The sequence below is a fragment of the Eumetopias jubatus genome, unplaced genomic scaffold (assembly GCF_037043125.1).
Source record: "Eumetopias jubatus isolate StellerSeaLion01/CBP00866 unplaced genomic scaffold, mEumJub1_p1.0 scaffold_4, whole genome shotgun sequence".
Classification (NCBI taxonomy): Eukaryota; Metazoa; Chordata; class Mammalia; order Carnivora; family Otariidae; genus Eumetopias; species Eumetopias jubatus.
Window position 1 is genome coordinate 91,919,081 of NW_028274810.1, and position 14,335 is coordinate 91,933,415.

A 14,335-nucleotide genomic window follows, 5' to 3' on the forward strand; every position below is an offset into this window, starting at 1 on the left:
GTGGCTTCAGTAACTATGACTCCTATATAAACTTACCTGCAAAAGACTTGTTACAAAATATGTTGAATGGGGAGCAATTGTTTTAACATGTCATATGTAGTTACATAACATTTTCAAACATAAAGGTCTTGTAATGGGTAGTAATTACAGATTTGTTGGAAGCACTCAGGCAGTATCTTCTCTACTTTTTTAAAAGTCGAATTGCTCAGCAAGTGTGATGTTAATTTTAATAGTAATCTGGGCAGACATCACAGAAAGTGCCCCAAAAAACATGTATTGAGAGAGAGACAGTGGACCTAGACTAGTAATTTACCATTCATATTTATTTCAGTTAGCTTTGAGGTTAGCTGAGCTATTATAAAAATTCTAGGAGCAAAGAGGTTTCCTGAGCTTATATCATCCTTCCCTTTCTCCTTAAAGGAACACTTGGCTATCTCTCTTTAAAACTTGGTAGGATGAATTTTGGTCCTGTTTTCTTTGGTTATTCAGGTAAGCAGAGGAGTTTAAGGTTATAGTCTATGAATGAGGTAAGACCAATGTATACTGAACTCTAAAACAGAGATGGGTATGATTTTTATTTAATACATTTAAGAAAAATATATGAGAATGGGTAAAAAAAAATTTAAAACTCAGTTCACCTGGGGAAAAAAATGCAGCTCACTAGTTAATCAATGCCAAATTTTTTTTAAAGATTTTATTCATTTATTTGACAGAGTGAGCAAGAGAGCACAAGCAGGGGGAACAGTAGAAGGAGAGGGAGAAGCAGGCTCCCTGCCGAGCACAGACCCCCGTCCCAGGGCCCTGGGATCATGGCCTGAGGCAAAGGCAGATGCTTAACCGTCTGAGCCACGCAGGAGCCCCAATCAGCGCCAAATTTTGATGTTTCATTTGAGTTGTCACATTTTTGGACCTTGAGCACATTATACCTTAAAATTCCTCTGCCAGCCGGGAAGTTCCTCTTCCAATCAGGATTGTCTGTCCTTTAAGCAAGGAGACCAGGTTCATTTTTATATATATATATACACTCCATACTCTTTAATTTCATGTGTGTTTAGTAAATAAATCATTCATTATATATGGTGCATCTTTTGAAGGATGCTATAAATTTGACAGTTCGTATTAAACTTTCCACACGCATGCACACACAAAGGACATGAAATGTTTGAGGTTAATTATATCAATATAGATAACACTTTTTAAAAAGTTCTTTTTCTTCTTTGGTATTGATGATAACTTACCTAGTTTTTAAGGTCCTTTTATATGCCTTATATCCCTGATCCGCATAATAACTTTTGTAGGTAGGACTGGCATTTAATGTATGAGAAAGCCTAAGTTCAACAAAGTTCAGAGACTTGCTCACAGTAACTTTGCTCATTAAGTAGCAGAATTGAACTCAAAGTCCACAGTCCTTTTGTCTTCTAATCCACCTCTTTTTTCTGCTGTTACCATAGTCCTCTCAGGCATTGATGTTCCACACAGTGATGTCATTTTCAGAGTATAAGCATTAGTACATTAGAGATTAATTTATTGTGTTAATCATTTGTAAGTATTATAGATCTGTTGAAGACTCAATATCTTTGGTTAAATATTTGTGAACAATATCTTTCTTAGTTATATCCAGTGAACCAAATAATAATTTTCAAGGTTGTCTTGGGAGCTTGCACATAGCTTATAATACCAACTTTATATCTGGGACTAACAGCTTATGCTATCTTTTCAAAACTTACTTTCCTTTGAAACATTGTTACCTGTTTAGTAATATTTCTCACATCTTTATGCAGTTCATTTAAAATCCATATGTATTTGTCTTGGAGCTAGTAGAGATTCAACACAAGTCATACTTACTTTCTAGATTCAAATTTCACTGCATATTCATTGATATTTCTAGTAAGTACTTTTTGGAAATGGAAATTTCATACTTCATTCAAACATGATTAAAATTATATCCCCAAATTATGATTTTACTCTGGCTCTTACCTGCTTTTGATATAATTACCTTTCATTATACCCACTAATCTTTGTTCTAGACAAATTTTTATGTACAAATGCATGGATTAGTTTAAATGTCCTGTGATATAATTGTTTATTTGAACTTATCCAAGCATTGAAAAAGATTTTAACCCATACTAGTAATCCATTCTAGTTTACACTAGAATATAACCTGAATTATAAAAATCAGACAATATTTGGTGTGGGGCATTCTCTTATCAGAATTGTTTTGTTTGGGCTATTATATCAAAGTTTCAGTTATAAATAAATGTTTTTATAGTAGTACTGTCCAGTTTAGCAACTGCTCCCTGTTGGTACTTTTCCAGTGTGATCTTCTTCAGTTCTTTTTTAGTGAAACTGTGTGTGGTACCTCGGGCTTTTTAATGTGTACCAAATATTCTGAGATTGTATCATTTATACTGAGTACTTAGCTGGATATATTTGACAAGATTGGTGTGTATTGCCCAGGAATTCTATATTTTGATCCTTGGTAATACTGCTATTACTGATTAGGGCAGATGGCGAAGTATAATTCTGAGAATGAGTGTTATTTAAAGGCTTTCAATCTTACTAGTTTTGACCTCAGACCATGTATCTCTTAGAACCTGTTTTCTTATCTAAAGCATGAAATTTAAGTTTTTACTTCCTTCTCTAAAGCTTCATATAAATTCAGAAGGGCAGTATTGGGGCACTAAGTGAGATATGATTCTGATCTGTATGTCTTATGTTAAGTTTTTTTTCTTCCCTCTTCAAGTTTAATTACATTATTCAACTCAGCATTTAGAAAATGGTATAACAGGGGCTTCTGGGTGGCTTGGTCAGTTAAGTGTCCGACTCTTGATCGCAGCTCAGGTCTTGATCTCAGGATCGTGAGTTCAAGCCCCGCTTAGGCTCCGTGCTGTGGGCCTACTTAAAAAAAAAAAAGGAAAGAAATGGCATATCACAAAAATGCAACAGATCTAGAAGGAACAGAACTTACTATCAACCCAACATGTTTAATCTTGAAAAGTTATTTCCTAGCATTTAAGATAGCAACTATTAGGGATATTTTAATACACAGAATGCAGCTTTTACTTCATTATCTCTTGCAGTAATTGTTCTTAATTTGATGATCATTATGACATGCCAGCAAGTATTTTTAACAGAGTGAGTATAGTGGGACTCTAGCAGGAGCTAAGAACTGACAAAGAGAAGAAATTTTTTTCAGGGAACAATTTAGTTAAATCTGATTTAATGATTTAGAAAGACTTATTTTAGTATTTCTGGCCCAGGAAATTTAAAATCTGTAGTAAGGCTGGATGTCTATGCTATAAAGAATTTTTGTGATAAAATTGTATTTGCATTTCACATTGGCAGAATAGAAACCTAGTTTTTGAAGCAGCTTTATAACTGTGATGATTAATGCCTCTGAATATGTATAATTATTCAAGTGAGCAGTCCAAAGTCACACAACTAGTAAAAAATAAAACTTCAGTTTGGGGGTACTCTTTTTTGTTAGGAACAATAGCAGTATCAAACAAAATTTTCTATCACTTTATCTAATTTAGGACTTTAGGATTAAAAACTGTAGTAGTGGAGAACATTACATTGATGGTATTCTAAGGTTGTCCTCTCACCTTCTCCCCCCAAAAAGATCACATCTAAATTGAGTGCTTAATATCCATCTTTGCATCTAAGAAGTGTTTAGTGTGATCATCAGGCTTGACTTGAGCGGCACAGCAGAGGCAGTAAATCTTAAGTACACTTTGTAGATATAATAAAGAATATTCTTGTCCTAGTTGTTGAACGTTGGACCACGAAGATCTCAACCTGGCCAGAGAAGAGAGCCCAGGAAGATCATCACAGTCTCTGTGAAAGAAGATGTGCACCTGAAAAAGGCAGAGAATGCCTGGAAGCCCAGCCAAAAACGAGACAGCCAAGCTGAGGATCCTGAAAACATTAAAACTCAGGTGGGAACAGAAGCACATTCTGACATTGTTTTGGAATTATAATGCTGTTGTTTTAATTTGCTTTAACTTGTTATTTTGTCCTATTAGTATACCTAGAGATTTTAGTTGAAGATTTTTGTAATTTTTTTGCTTTTTAAAAGCATTATTCTAGGGATGCCTAGGTGGCTTACTGGGTTAAGCATCTGCCTTCAGCTCAGGTCATGATCCCGGGGTCCTGGGATCAAGTCCCGTATCAGGTTCCTTGCTCAGTGGGGAACCTGCTTCTCACTCTGCCTGCTACTCCCTCTGCTTATACTCTCTCTCTTTGACAAATAAATAAATAAAATCTTAAAAAAAAAAAAACATTATTCTAAAATCTTTAGCATAATGGGTGCCAGACAACCTGCTATTTTATTGTTTGGTTTTCAAAACAAATACTATATATCTAGAGGGTTTGTATGTCATGGACTCTGATCATTTTGGCTTAGATCAATGCTTGCTTTTCTTAAAAATGTGTTTTTAGATTATCAATCAGTATCCTATGCTAGTCTAGTTGCCATATTGCTTTTATGTCTCCTTGCCAGGCCTTCATTTCTAGTAAGTTAGAATTTAGAAATCAATCTTGTTTTGGAGTCTTTTGGAATAAAATTGAATTCTTTGCATCTTTCTATGCATACCTACCTGCAGAATTCCTTAGGGTAAATTGAATGAATTCCTTTAACCCAAACAAAATTATTTTTTTGTGTCAGATTATGTAGTGTTCATTCATCATTTGCTGTACACACAATGCTATTTCCTGTACTTGGGTTACTGCTACTATCTTTTTTGGATTTTTCGCTTCTAGGCACCAAGACTAGAGTCTCCTCTTAAATTTTGCACCTGTATCAGTGTTAGGCATCACAGATCATATGCTGACTTGTCAGTGTCTCGTTCCTTAAATATCTTTCCTCTCATTGTGAATAGTTTAATACAGTAGTCAAAAGCTTCAACTCTGGAGACAGGCAAGTTCTATTAGGCAAGTTCTTAATCTCAACTGTAAAATGAAGATACTAATATTACCTACCTCATAGGGCTATTGTGAAGATCGAATTCAAGTAATAAAAAGCAGTTGGCATGGTTCCTGGAGCCCAGGTACTCAGTATGATGATGTTCCTGGGTCAAATATGTGCTTTAACATGATGAACTTAACTCATCACAAAGCCATGCTGTCAGACCTTAACTGGCTGTTTGTCTTTGTTCATCATTTTAGTGATTTCCCCAGATATTTGTCCCTAAGTACATCCTTCTCCAGGGTCACTGAATTCAAGTACCTAATCTTTCCTGAATTTCTTTTCAATGTGTCTCAACCTTTTTTTTTTTTTACAAAAACCTTCTGCATCTCTCCCTTTGATACCTCTGAGAAGTGCTGATTGTTAAGGTACCTAAATGGCTTGCAAAGATAGGTATAATTCCTGCTGAATCTTTTATCACTGAAGATGAAGAGGTCTTGTTTTAGTAGTTAAGGCATTTATATTAGTGCCTCATTTCTTAGATTCTTGCAGCAGCTATGAAGGAGGGAATAGATATTTTCCTTTTACATATGAGAAAACTGAAGCTTTGAGAAATTAAGTTACCCACAGTATTGTGGAATAGTCCATTTGTTGCAGTTTGTAATCTGCCTGTTTACTTTGTAACAAAGTTCTCCCTGTTATTGCCTAATAATTAAGTTTTATTTCAGAAACATAATTTTATTGTGTTGCAGTATCATTCATTAATTGGCTAAGTTTTCTTTAGTGAAAAGATAAAGCAAATCCAGTGGAGAATTAATAGGCTTCTTTTTCAGGGCCAGTACAATCCTCTTGTTACTGATACTTTTCTTCTAAGTATGGTGCGTTTTTACTCCATTCCTTCTCTTTTTTGGTGTTTTCATTCTTCTCTTTTGCATAGGTATACGTCACGTTGACTTGGTGCTCCTGCTAATTCTGTTTCTTTTTTTTTTTTAAGATTTTATTTATTTATTCATGAGATATAGAGGGAGAGAGAGAGAGAAGCAGAGGGAGAAGCAGGCTCCTCCCGATGTGGGACTCGATCCCAGGACCCTGGGATCATGACCTGAGCCGAAGGCAGACACTTAACCATCTGAGCCACCCAGGCGCCCGCTAATTCTGTTTCTTCACTTTTTTGTCAAATGGTGGTTTTATTGTTGCCTCCACTTCCAAAAAAACTCTTTCAGATCATGACCTGAGCTGAAGGCAGTCGCTTAACCAACTGAGCAACCCAGGTGCCCCAATAAATTACTTTTTTTATCCTACTTTTTAAGCTTAGATTATCATCTGAAATATTTGAGGTATTTGAAGGTTGGGGTTTTTTTCCTTCCTTCCTCTCTACCTCGCTGCCTCTCTTTCTTTCTTTTTCTTTGTTTCTTTCTAAAGATTTATTTTACACTAGAGAAAGAGAATGCGGGGGCAGGGATGAGGGCAGAGGGAGAAAGAGAGAAACTCAAGCAGACTCCCCGTTGAGTGTAGAGCCCAACATGGAGCTCCCTCCCAGGACCCTGAGATCATGACCTGAGCCAAAACCAAGAGCTGGCTGCTTATTGACTGAGCCACCCAGTTGCCCTGAGGTTGTTGTTTTTTCCTTGATATAAAGCACAGGTTGTTTTAGACCTCATCAATATTCTCAGTTGGTAGAGGCAATTGAGAGAAGTTTGGTGATTTTCCCGCCCCTGAGAAACTCAGTTTTTTTAATAAAAGCAACGCTAACTCATTGCTGAAAAACCTGACTATATATAACTTTTAAAGATTTAAATAGATTTATTTACTGTCTCCTTCCTAGAGAAAACTGTTAACATATTGGCACATATTCTAAAAATCTTTATATTCAGATACCAGTTTTTTTATAAGGATCAAATAAAACATTTTATAGGCCTTTACAGTTATGTCATGGTTTCATGGATTTTTACAACTTGATATTTTACTGAGGCGTAATTTACATTTAGTAAGCTTTATTTTTGGTGTATAATTCCACAACTGATGAATACACACCACCACAATCAAGATATGCTATGTTTTTATCAGACCCCAGGAATTTTCTTGTGCTACTTTATGCCCATCTTCTCCCTAAATGCCCACATCTTGTAGTCGGTAGTCTGTTTGTCCCAATAGCACTGGTTTTTCCAAAATATCAAATAAATAGAATCATTTTGAATATAGCTTCTTTCACTTAGCATATTACATTTGAGATGCATCTGTAGTCATTATATATATGATTAGTTATTGATATACCACAGACTGTTTATCCATTCACAGGGGAAACAGTTTTCAGGTTTTGGCAATTATGAATAGAAGTGCTGTAATCATTTATGTATAGGATTTGTGTGAACATAAGCTTTTGTCTCTTTTGGGTAAAATTGTAGCTATGACGTCCATGAATTGTCTGGTAAATATAGGTTTGACTTTATCAGAAAATGCCAAACTATTTTCCAAGGTGGTTATTGGACCATTTTGCCTTTCCACTGGCAAGGCTCTAGACTCTCAGTTATTCCACTTCTTCGCCGGCACTTGTTATTTTGTGCTTTATAAATGTGAACCATTCTAATGGATGTGTGGTAGCATCGCATTGTTTTAATTTGCGTTTCCAAATGAATAATATATTGAATAAACACGTCTTTTCTTGTGCTTAATTGCCATTCTTATGTCTTCTTTGATAAAATTTCTGTTCTTTTGCCCTGTTTCATTGGCTAGTGGTTTTCTTATCATTGATTTTTGAGAGTTCTGTGTATATTCTGGATACAAATCTTTTATCAAATGTGTGTTTTGCAGAAATTTTCTTCCAGTCTGTCATTTGTCTTTTCATTCTCTAAATGGTGTCTTTTGCAGAAATGAAGTTTTTAACTTTGATCATGTTGAATTTATCAACTTCTGCATTTATAGGTTATACTTTTGCTGTCATATCTAAAAAATCTTTGCATAACCCAAGAATACAAAATTTTTCTCCTTTCTTCTAGAAGTTTATAGTTTTAGGTTTTACATATCTGTCTGTGATCCAGTTTTAATTAATTTTTGTATTTCATGCAAGATATGGATCAAGATTCCTTTTTTTTTTCCTTATGTATATCCAGTTGTTCCAGCACCATTTGTTGGAAGGATTATCCTTTTTCTCAGGTGCCTGGGTGGCTCAGTCATTAAGCGTCTGCCTTCTGTTCAGGTCATGATCCGAGGGGCCTGGGATCGAGTCCCAAGTCAGGCTCCCTGCTCAGCGGGGAGCCTGCTTCTCCCCCGCCCCTTCCTCCAGCTCATGCTCTCTCTCTTTGGCAAATAAATAAAATCTTAAAAAAAAAAAATTATCCTTTTTCCATTCAGTTTTCTTTGCACCTTTGTTGAAAATTCGTTCATCATATATGTGTAAGTCTAGTTCTAGACTTACATTCCAGTGATATATGTGTCAGTCCCCTGGCCAATACCACACTGCCTTTGTATAGTAAATATTGAAATCAGGTTGTATGAGCCCTCCAACTTTGTTAATTTTTAAAATCATTTAGGCTATTCTGGCTTTTTTTTTCCTTGTCTTTTCACATAAATTGTTGAAGCAGCATCTTGATTTCTATCAGAAAGCTCCAAAACCCTACTAGGATTTTTATTGTGATTGTTTGAAATCTATAGATGAGTTTAGAGAAAATTGACAACTTAACAATAATGAATCTTCTAATACATGTACATGACATAGACCTCTTTATTTAGGTCTTCCTTGATTTCTTTCATCAGTGATTATGGTTTCTTTCATACAGCTCCTATGGATATTTTGTTAGATTCTTAACTATTTCATGGTTTTTGGTGCTATTGTAAACAGTACTTTTAAACTATGTATTTCTAGTTGTTCGTTGCTAATATATAGAAATAAAATTGATATTTGTATGTTGACTTACATTCTGCAATGTTGCTAGACTCGTTTATTAGTTCTAGTATCTCTTTTTGTAGATTCCTTATGGTTTTCTACATAATCATATCTTTAATGAATAGAGAGTTTTATTTCTTCCTTTACAATCTGTACAGGTTGTAGTTCTTTTTCTTTGCTTTTTTGCACTGACTCGGACCTCAAGTATGACTTTGAATAAGATGGTGAGAATAGACATTCTTGCCTTATACCTATTCTTAGAGGGAAAGCAGTCATTCTTTGACCATTAAGTAGAGTTATAGATGCTTTTCTTTTCTGGTTGAGGAAGTTCTCTTCTATTTTTAATTTGATGAGAGTTTAAAATACTCCTGCCTAGTATTCTATACCATAATTTATATTGTATCATAATTTAGACAGATTTTCAATTTTATTTTATTTTATTTTATTTATTTTATTTTATTTATTTTTTATTTTATTTTATTTTATTAAGGATTTTATTTATTTGACAGAGAGAGACACAGCGAGAGAGAGAACACAAGCAGGGGGAGTGGGAGAGGGAGAAGCAGGCCTCCTGCCGAGCGGAGAGCCCGATGCGGGGCTCGATCCCAGGACCTTGGGATCATGACCTGAGCTGAAGGCAGATGCTTAACGACTGAGCCACCCAGGTGCCCCCAGATTTTCTATTTTAGGACACTTAAGTTATTTGCTATAAAGGGGGTACTGATGGAAGTCATTGTGGCCAAAACCTTTTGTACCTATCCTTAAATATGAATAAATTTCTTTTTTTTTTTTTTAAGATTTTATTTATTTATTTGAGAGAGAGAGAATGAGAGATAGAGAGCACGAGAGGGAAGAGGGTCAGAGGGAGAAGCAGACTCCCTGCCGAGCAGGGAGCCCGATGCGGGACTCGATCCTGGGACTCCAGGATCATGACCTGAGCCGAAGGCAGTCGCTTAACCAACTGAGCCACCCAGGCGCCCAATATGAATAAATTTCTAAAAGTATAATAGTTGTTTCAAAAGATACATCATAGTTTTTTTTGTTTTGTTTTGTTTTAAAGATACATCATAATTTTAAAGCTTTTAATACACATTGCCAAATTGCCCTGAGAAATGTACCAGAGGATACTCCTGCCAGTGACTATACTTAGTTCCTAGAATTCTCATCAGTTATTATGGAAAAGAAGTGGTATAATTGTTTGATGTTTGTTAAAATAGATGGACTTACTTATTTCTGTGAAGAGTTCATAATCCTTGTTAATTTGGGAAGTTAAACTTATAAAAAAATATTAATCCTTACAGAAAGAATCATCCTGTCCAGTTACTATAACTCTGTTTTCTTTTTTGTGGCCCTTCTAGGAACTTTTTAGAAAAGTTCGAAGTATCTTAAATAAACTGACACCACAGATGTTCAACCAACTGATGAAGCAAGTGTCAGGACTTACTGTTGACACAGAGGAGCGGCTGAAAGGAGTCATTGACCTGGTCTTTGAGAAGGCTATCGATGAGCCCAGTTTCTCTGTGGCTTATGCAAACATGTGTCGATGTCTAGTAACGGTAAGAAGAGAGGAAGGAGTAAAACCAGAAATCTCCAAGAGGTATATTCTCCCCTCACTACACATTCTTCCCAGAAGTGTTATTGGGGCAACATAAAGGGGAGAATATATTTTTAGCACTTTTTAATATATTCTCAATGTATAAAAAAGAATCTTGCTTCATTAAAATGTATCCTCACCTCTGGAGGGGGATATGGAAATAGACTGAAATAGGCCTGATATGGTCCCACCCGTTGTGAGCAATACTGAATAAGGTTTAAATTAGTAATATGAAATTATTGGCATGAGCAACCTACCTCTCCTGTTGTGTCTTCTTATAGAAATAAAGTGAATGCTTACATTAACATTTAATTTAAAACTGAAAATATATTGGTTCTAATTTGAGCCTTGGTTGAAATGTTAGGATAGTTATGGTCATAAAAGGTTCAAAAGTGATCATTTCATCTCTTAGAAACTATTAGATTTCTTTCTCTTTACATTGTCCACAGCCATTTAATCTCTACAGCCTGTCAAATCTAGGGCAAGACAATGGGAGACCAAAGAGCTTCTGGTTAGTGTTCATTGTTCTCTATTCTGCAGTTAGAACACTACCATATACCGTCTGTGTTTTCTCTGCCTGTTACTGTTATCCAGGTACTTGTGTCAGAAACGTGTGTCCTTTAACATTTGGGTTTTTTCTTAATTATCACCATTCATTGTCATTTGCCTTGTTATGAAAATGCAGAATTCTGTCATTCTCCCAATATTTTTGAGTTCCTGTGTCAAAGATAGGTAAGTCTGTTGTGACCTGGAAAAGTTATTTCTTCTGTCTGTAAGGAATTTAAAATTCATATTGAAAAAAAACCTAGCATTTAACAAGAAAACGATCACTTAGAGCATATTCTGTGACATTGCGATATGTTGATGTTTGAATGGATGTTCTAGACCTAAAAACCAAGTAGAACAAAAAAGAAATGACTGTGTTATTGGTAGAATGACAAACTGCTTCTGTGAAGCAGGTGGAGTTCAGGTTGGGCCTGAGAAGGTCGGGGTGGTGGGAACAAGTATAGAGCAGGGAAAGTTCATGTCTGCGGCAGCGCATGTAGCACAACAGTCACAGACGTGGGTTTGGCATCGCACAGTTCTGGCTTTACATTTTAACTTTAAAATTTCAACTTAAGTTCCTACTCTGCAAGTTGCTAACTTATAAGAATAAACTTTATAATAAACTATAATGAACTGTTATAAACTTTGTAACTTTATAAAATTACATTACCTGTTTAAACCTCATTTTTTAATCCAAAAAATAAGATTAAGTCACACAATTTGAGGCTATTACAATAACATTAATTTAATAATAATATAATTTGATGAGATTGTGTATGTCAAGTTCCTAGCTCAGTATTTGACCTGTGTAATCCCTAAATAATTCAAAATTATATTGGTGGTGGAAAAGATTGCAAAGGTCTTGAAATGCTGGCTGAATGAGGTTGATTGTAATAACAGAAATTATCTACTTAGTACCTACTGGGTTGCATTATGGGTAGATGCTTTACATATATTATTGTTAATGGCTATTATAACCCTGAAAGGTCAGTATTGTTAGCCCCACTTCACTGAACAAGAAACTGAGGCTTAAAAAAGGATAAGTAACGTGCTTAAGGTCACATAACTAGTAAGTGGCAGTGCTAGAATCCAAGTCTGGGATTATTCGGTCACTTGCCATATTGCCTTCTAACATACCGTACTGTAGGTATCTGAAGGCAAACTAATTCTCCATCTCATGCCTCTCGTTTTCCTTGTGGCAGCCATGACATCTTGCAGTCACTCATTAGAACTAGATCCCAGAGCTTCTGGCTTATACTTTAGTGCTCTTTACTAATTTTAGTTTTAATCCTGTAGGCAGTGAAGGATTGTTAATTTTTTAAATTTTATTTATTTATTTGACAGAGAGAGACACAGTGAGAGCAGGAACACAAGCAGGGGGAGTGGAAGAGGGAGAAGCAGGCTTCCAGCGGAGCAGGGAGCCCGATGTGGGACTCGATCCCAGGACCCTGGGACCATGACCTGAGCCGAAGGCAGACGCTTAACGACTGAGCCACCCAGGCGCCCGGATTGTTAATGTTTTTTTTCTCTTTTGTTTATTTGAGAGAGAGCACGAGAAGGGCAGGGGGAGGGACAGAGGGGGAGAGAGAGAGAGAATCTCAAGCAGACTCCCCACCAGGAGGGGTGTTACATGCGGGGCTCGATCCCACAACCCCGAGAACACAACCTGAGCCAAAATCAAGAGTTGGACACTTAACTGACTGAACCACGCAGGCGCCCCTGTTAATGTTTTTTAATAGAAGAGTATCCTTGATGAGAATGGCCTTTTGAAAGGCAATAATAGAAGTTACATTAAAATAGAAAGAAATTACAGATCAACCAACCACTTATGTGAATTTGGTTGGGATTCATCCCTTTTTAAATAAGATTGATTAAACTTTACTGGATTCTTTTAAATTGCAGAATAACCTTTTGGAGTAAGTCCAGTAGTATAGGGGTATTCATAGAAAAAGTTACTACTCTTCTTTCAGCCCCATCCAGTTACACTTCCCTTTGTGAATGGTGTTTGTATGTATACTTCCACAATTTTATTTATATTCATAAAATTATATAAAAACATATACATATGTATAAAGAATACTTTTGGTTTTATAGTAGTCGAATTAGATCATGTATGTATTTTTTTTGCAGTTTACTTTGTTTTCACTTAATATGTTTTGGGCATACCCCTACGTCACTACAGATAGATTTGACTCCTACTTTTTTAGTAGTTGCATAATATCTGAAGATACACACACACACACACACACACACACACACACACACCTACTTTTTTAGTAGTTGCATAATATCTGAAGATACACACACACACACACACACATATATATATATATATATATATATACCATAATTTCCCCAGCCTTTTCTCTCTATCTCTCCCTCCTCTTTTTCTTCCATGTTGTTTCTAGTTTTTTGGTTTTGAGGGGTTTTCTTGCAACCACAAGCATATTTACCCTTACATATTGAGGGTTTACTTTTTTAGTATAAATTCCCCCAGAGTTACATACCAAATGATACAAGTTTTTAGGCTTTTTTTATTGAAATATAACAGACATACATGCTATTTGGGAAAAAGAAAAATTCCTCATTTGTTGCTTTTGTCAAATTTAATGATACAGTTTCTTCATGGCTGATTTTAAGCCAATGACAGTTTGACAGATAATTCACAAAATTTTGACTTAACAGTTGGCTCCTGTAAACCAGTACGAGCTAGCTTTAGCACACCATTACAACATGCATATAGAAGATTGTACAGATCATTAGTGTACAGCTCAGTGTATATCAATGAAGTGAGCATACCTACCACCCTGGTCAGTAAATAGAACTGTACCCTTCCTTCTTCCTTAAAGGTAACCACTGTCATGACTTCTAGGACTTTTGAGGTACCGAGGGCCTGAAATGAAAGGTGGCAGTGGGAATAGAGTCACCATTTGTTCCTACTATGTAGAAAATATAAAAATCAAACAGTCATGGGAATAGTAAATCTAAATAAGAAAAGCTAATCTTTTAGGAGAAAATTGAGACTATCTTCATGAACTTTGGGGAAAATTTTTTTTAGCAAGATTAAGATTCAAAATGAGTAACAGAAAAATAATACCAGATTTGACTATTAAAATTTGCAGTCTTGGGTGTGCAGCAAATGATACCATAAATAAAATAAAAAGATAAAGCCACAGTGTGGCAGAATCTATTTGGAATACATAATAATTGATAAAATATTCAAATATAGGACACCTGGGTGGCTCAGTCGTTAAGTGTCTGCCTTTAGCTCAAGTCGTGGGATCGAGCCCTGCGTCAGGCTTCCTGCTCAGTGGGAAGCCTGCTTCTCCCTCTTCCCCTCCCCGCTTGTGTTCCCTCTCTCGCTGTCTCTTTCTATCAAATAAATAAATAAAATCTTTAAAAAATA

General features: G+C 35.8%; 1 protein-coding gene across 13 annotated transcripts in view; it reads left to right on the forward strand.

Moving 5' to 3' along the window:
- Positions 1–14,335, forward strand: part of EIF4G3 (eukaryotic translation initiation factor 4 gamma 3) — a 336,241-nt gene that overhangs the window by 265,811 nt on the left and 56,095 nt on the right. For all 13 annotated transcript variants that reach the window (XM_088022577.1, XM_088022578.1, XM_028090799.2 and 10 more), the window contains 2 exons: positions 3,768–3,938; positions 10,148–10,345. In XM_088022577.1, the coding sequence (XP_087878703.1) occupies positions 3,768–3,938; positions 10,148–10,345 (369 nt within the window). The remainder of the gene's footprint in view (positions 1–3,767; positions 3,939–10,147; positions 10,346–14,335) is intronic.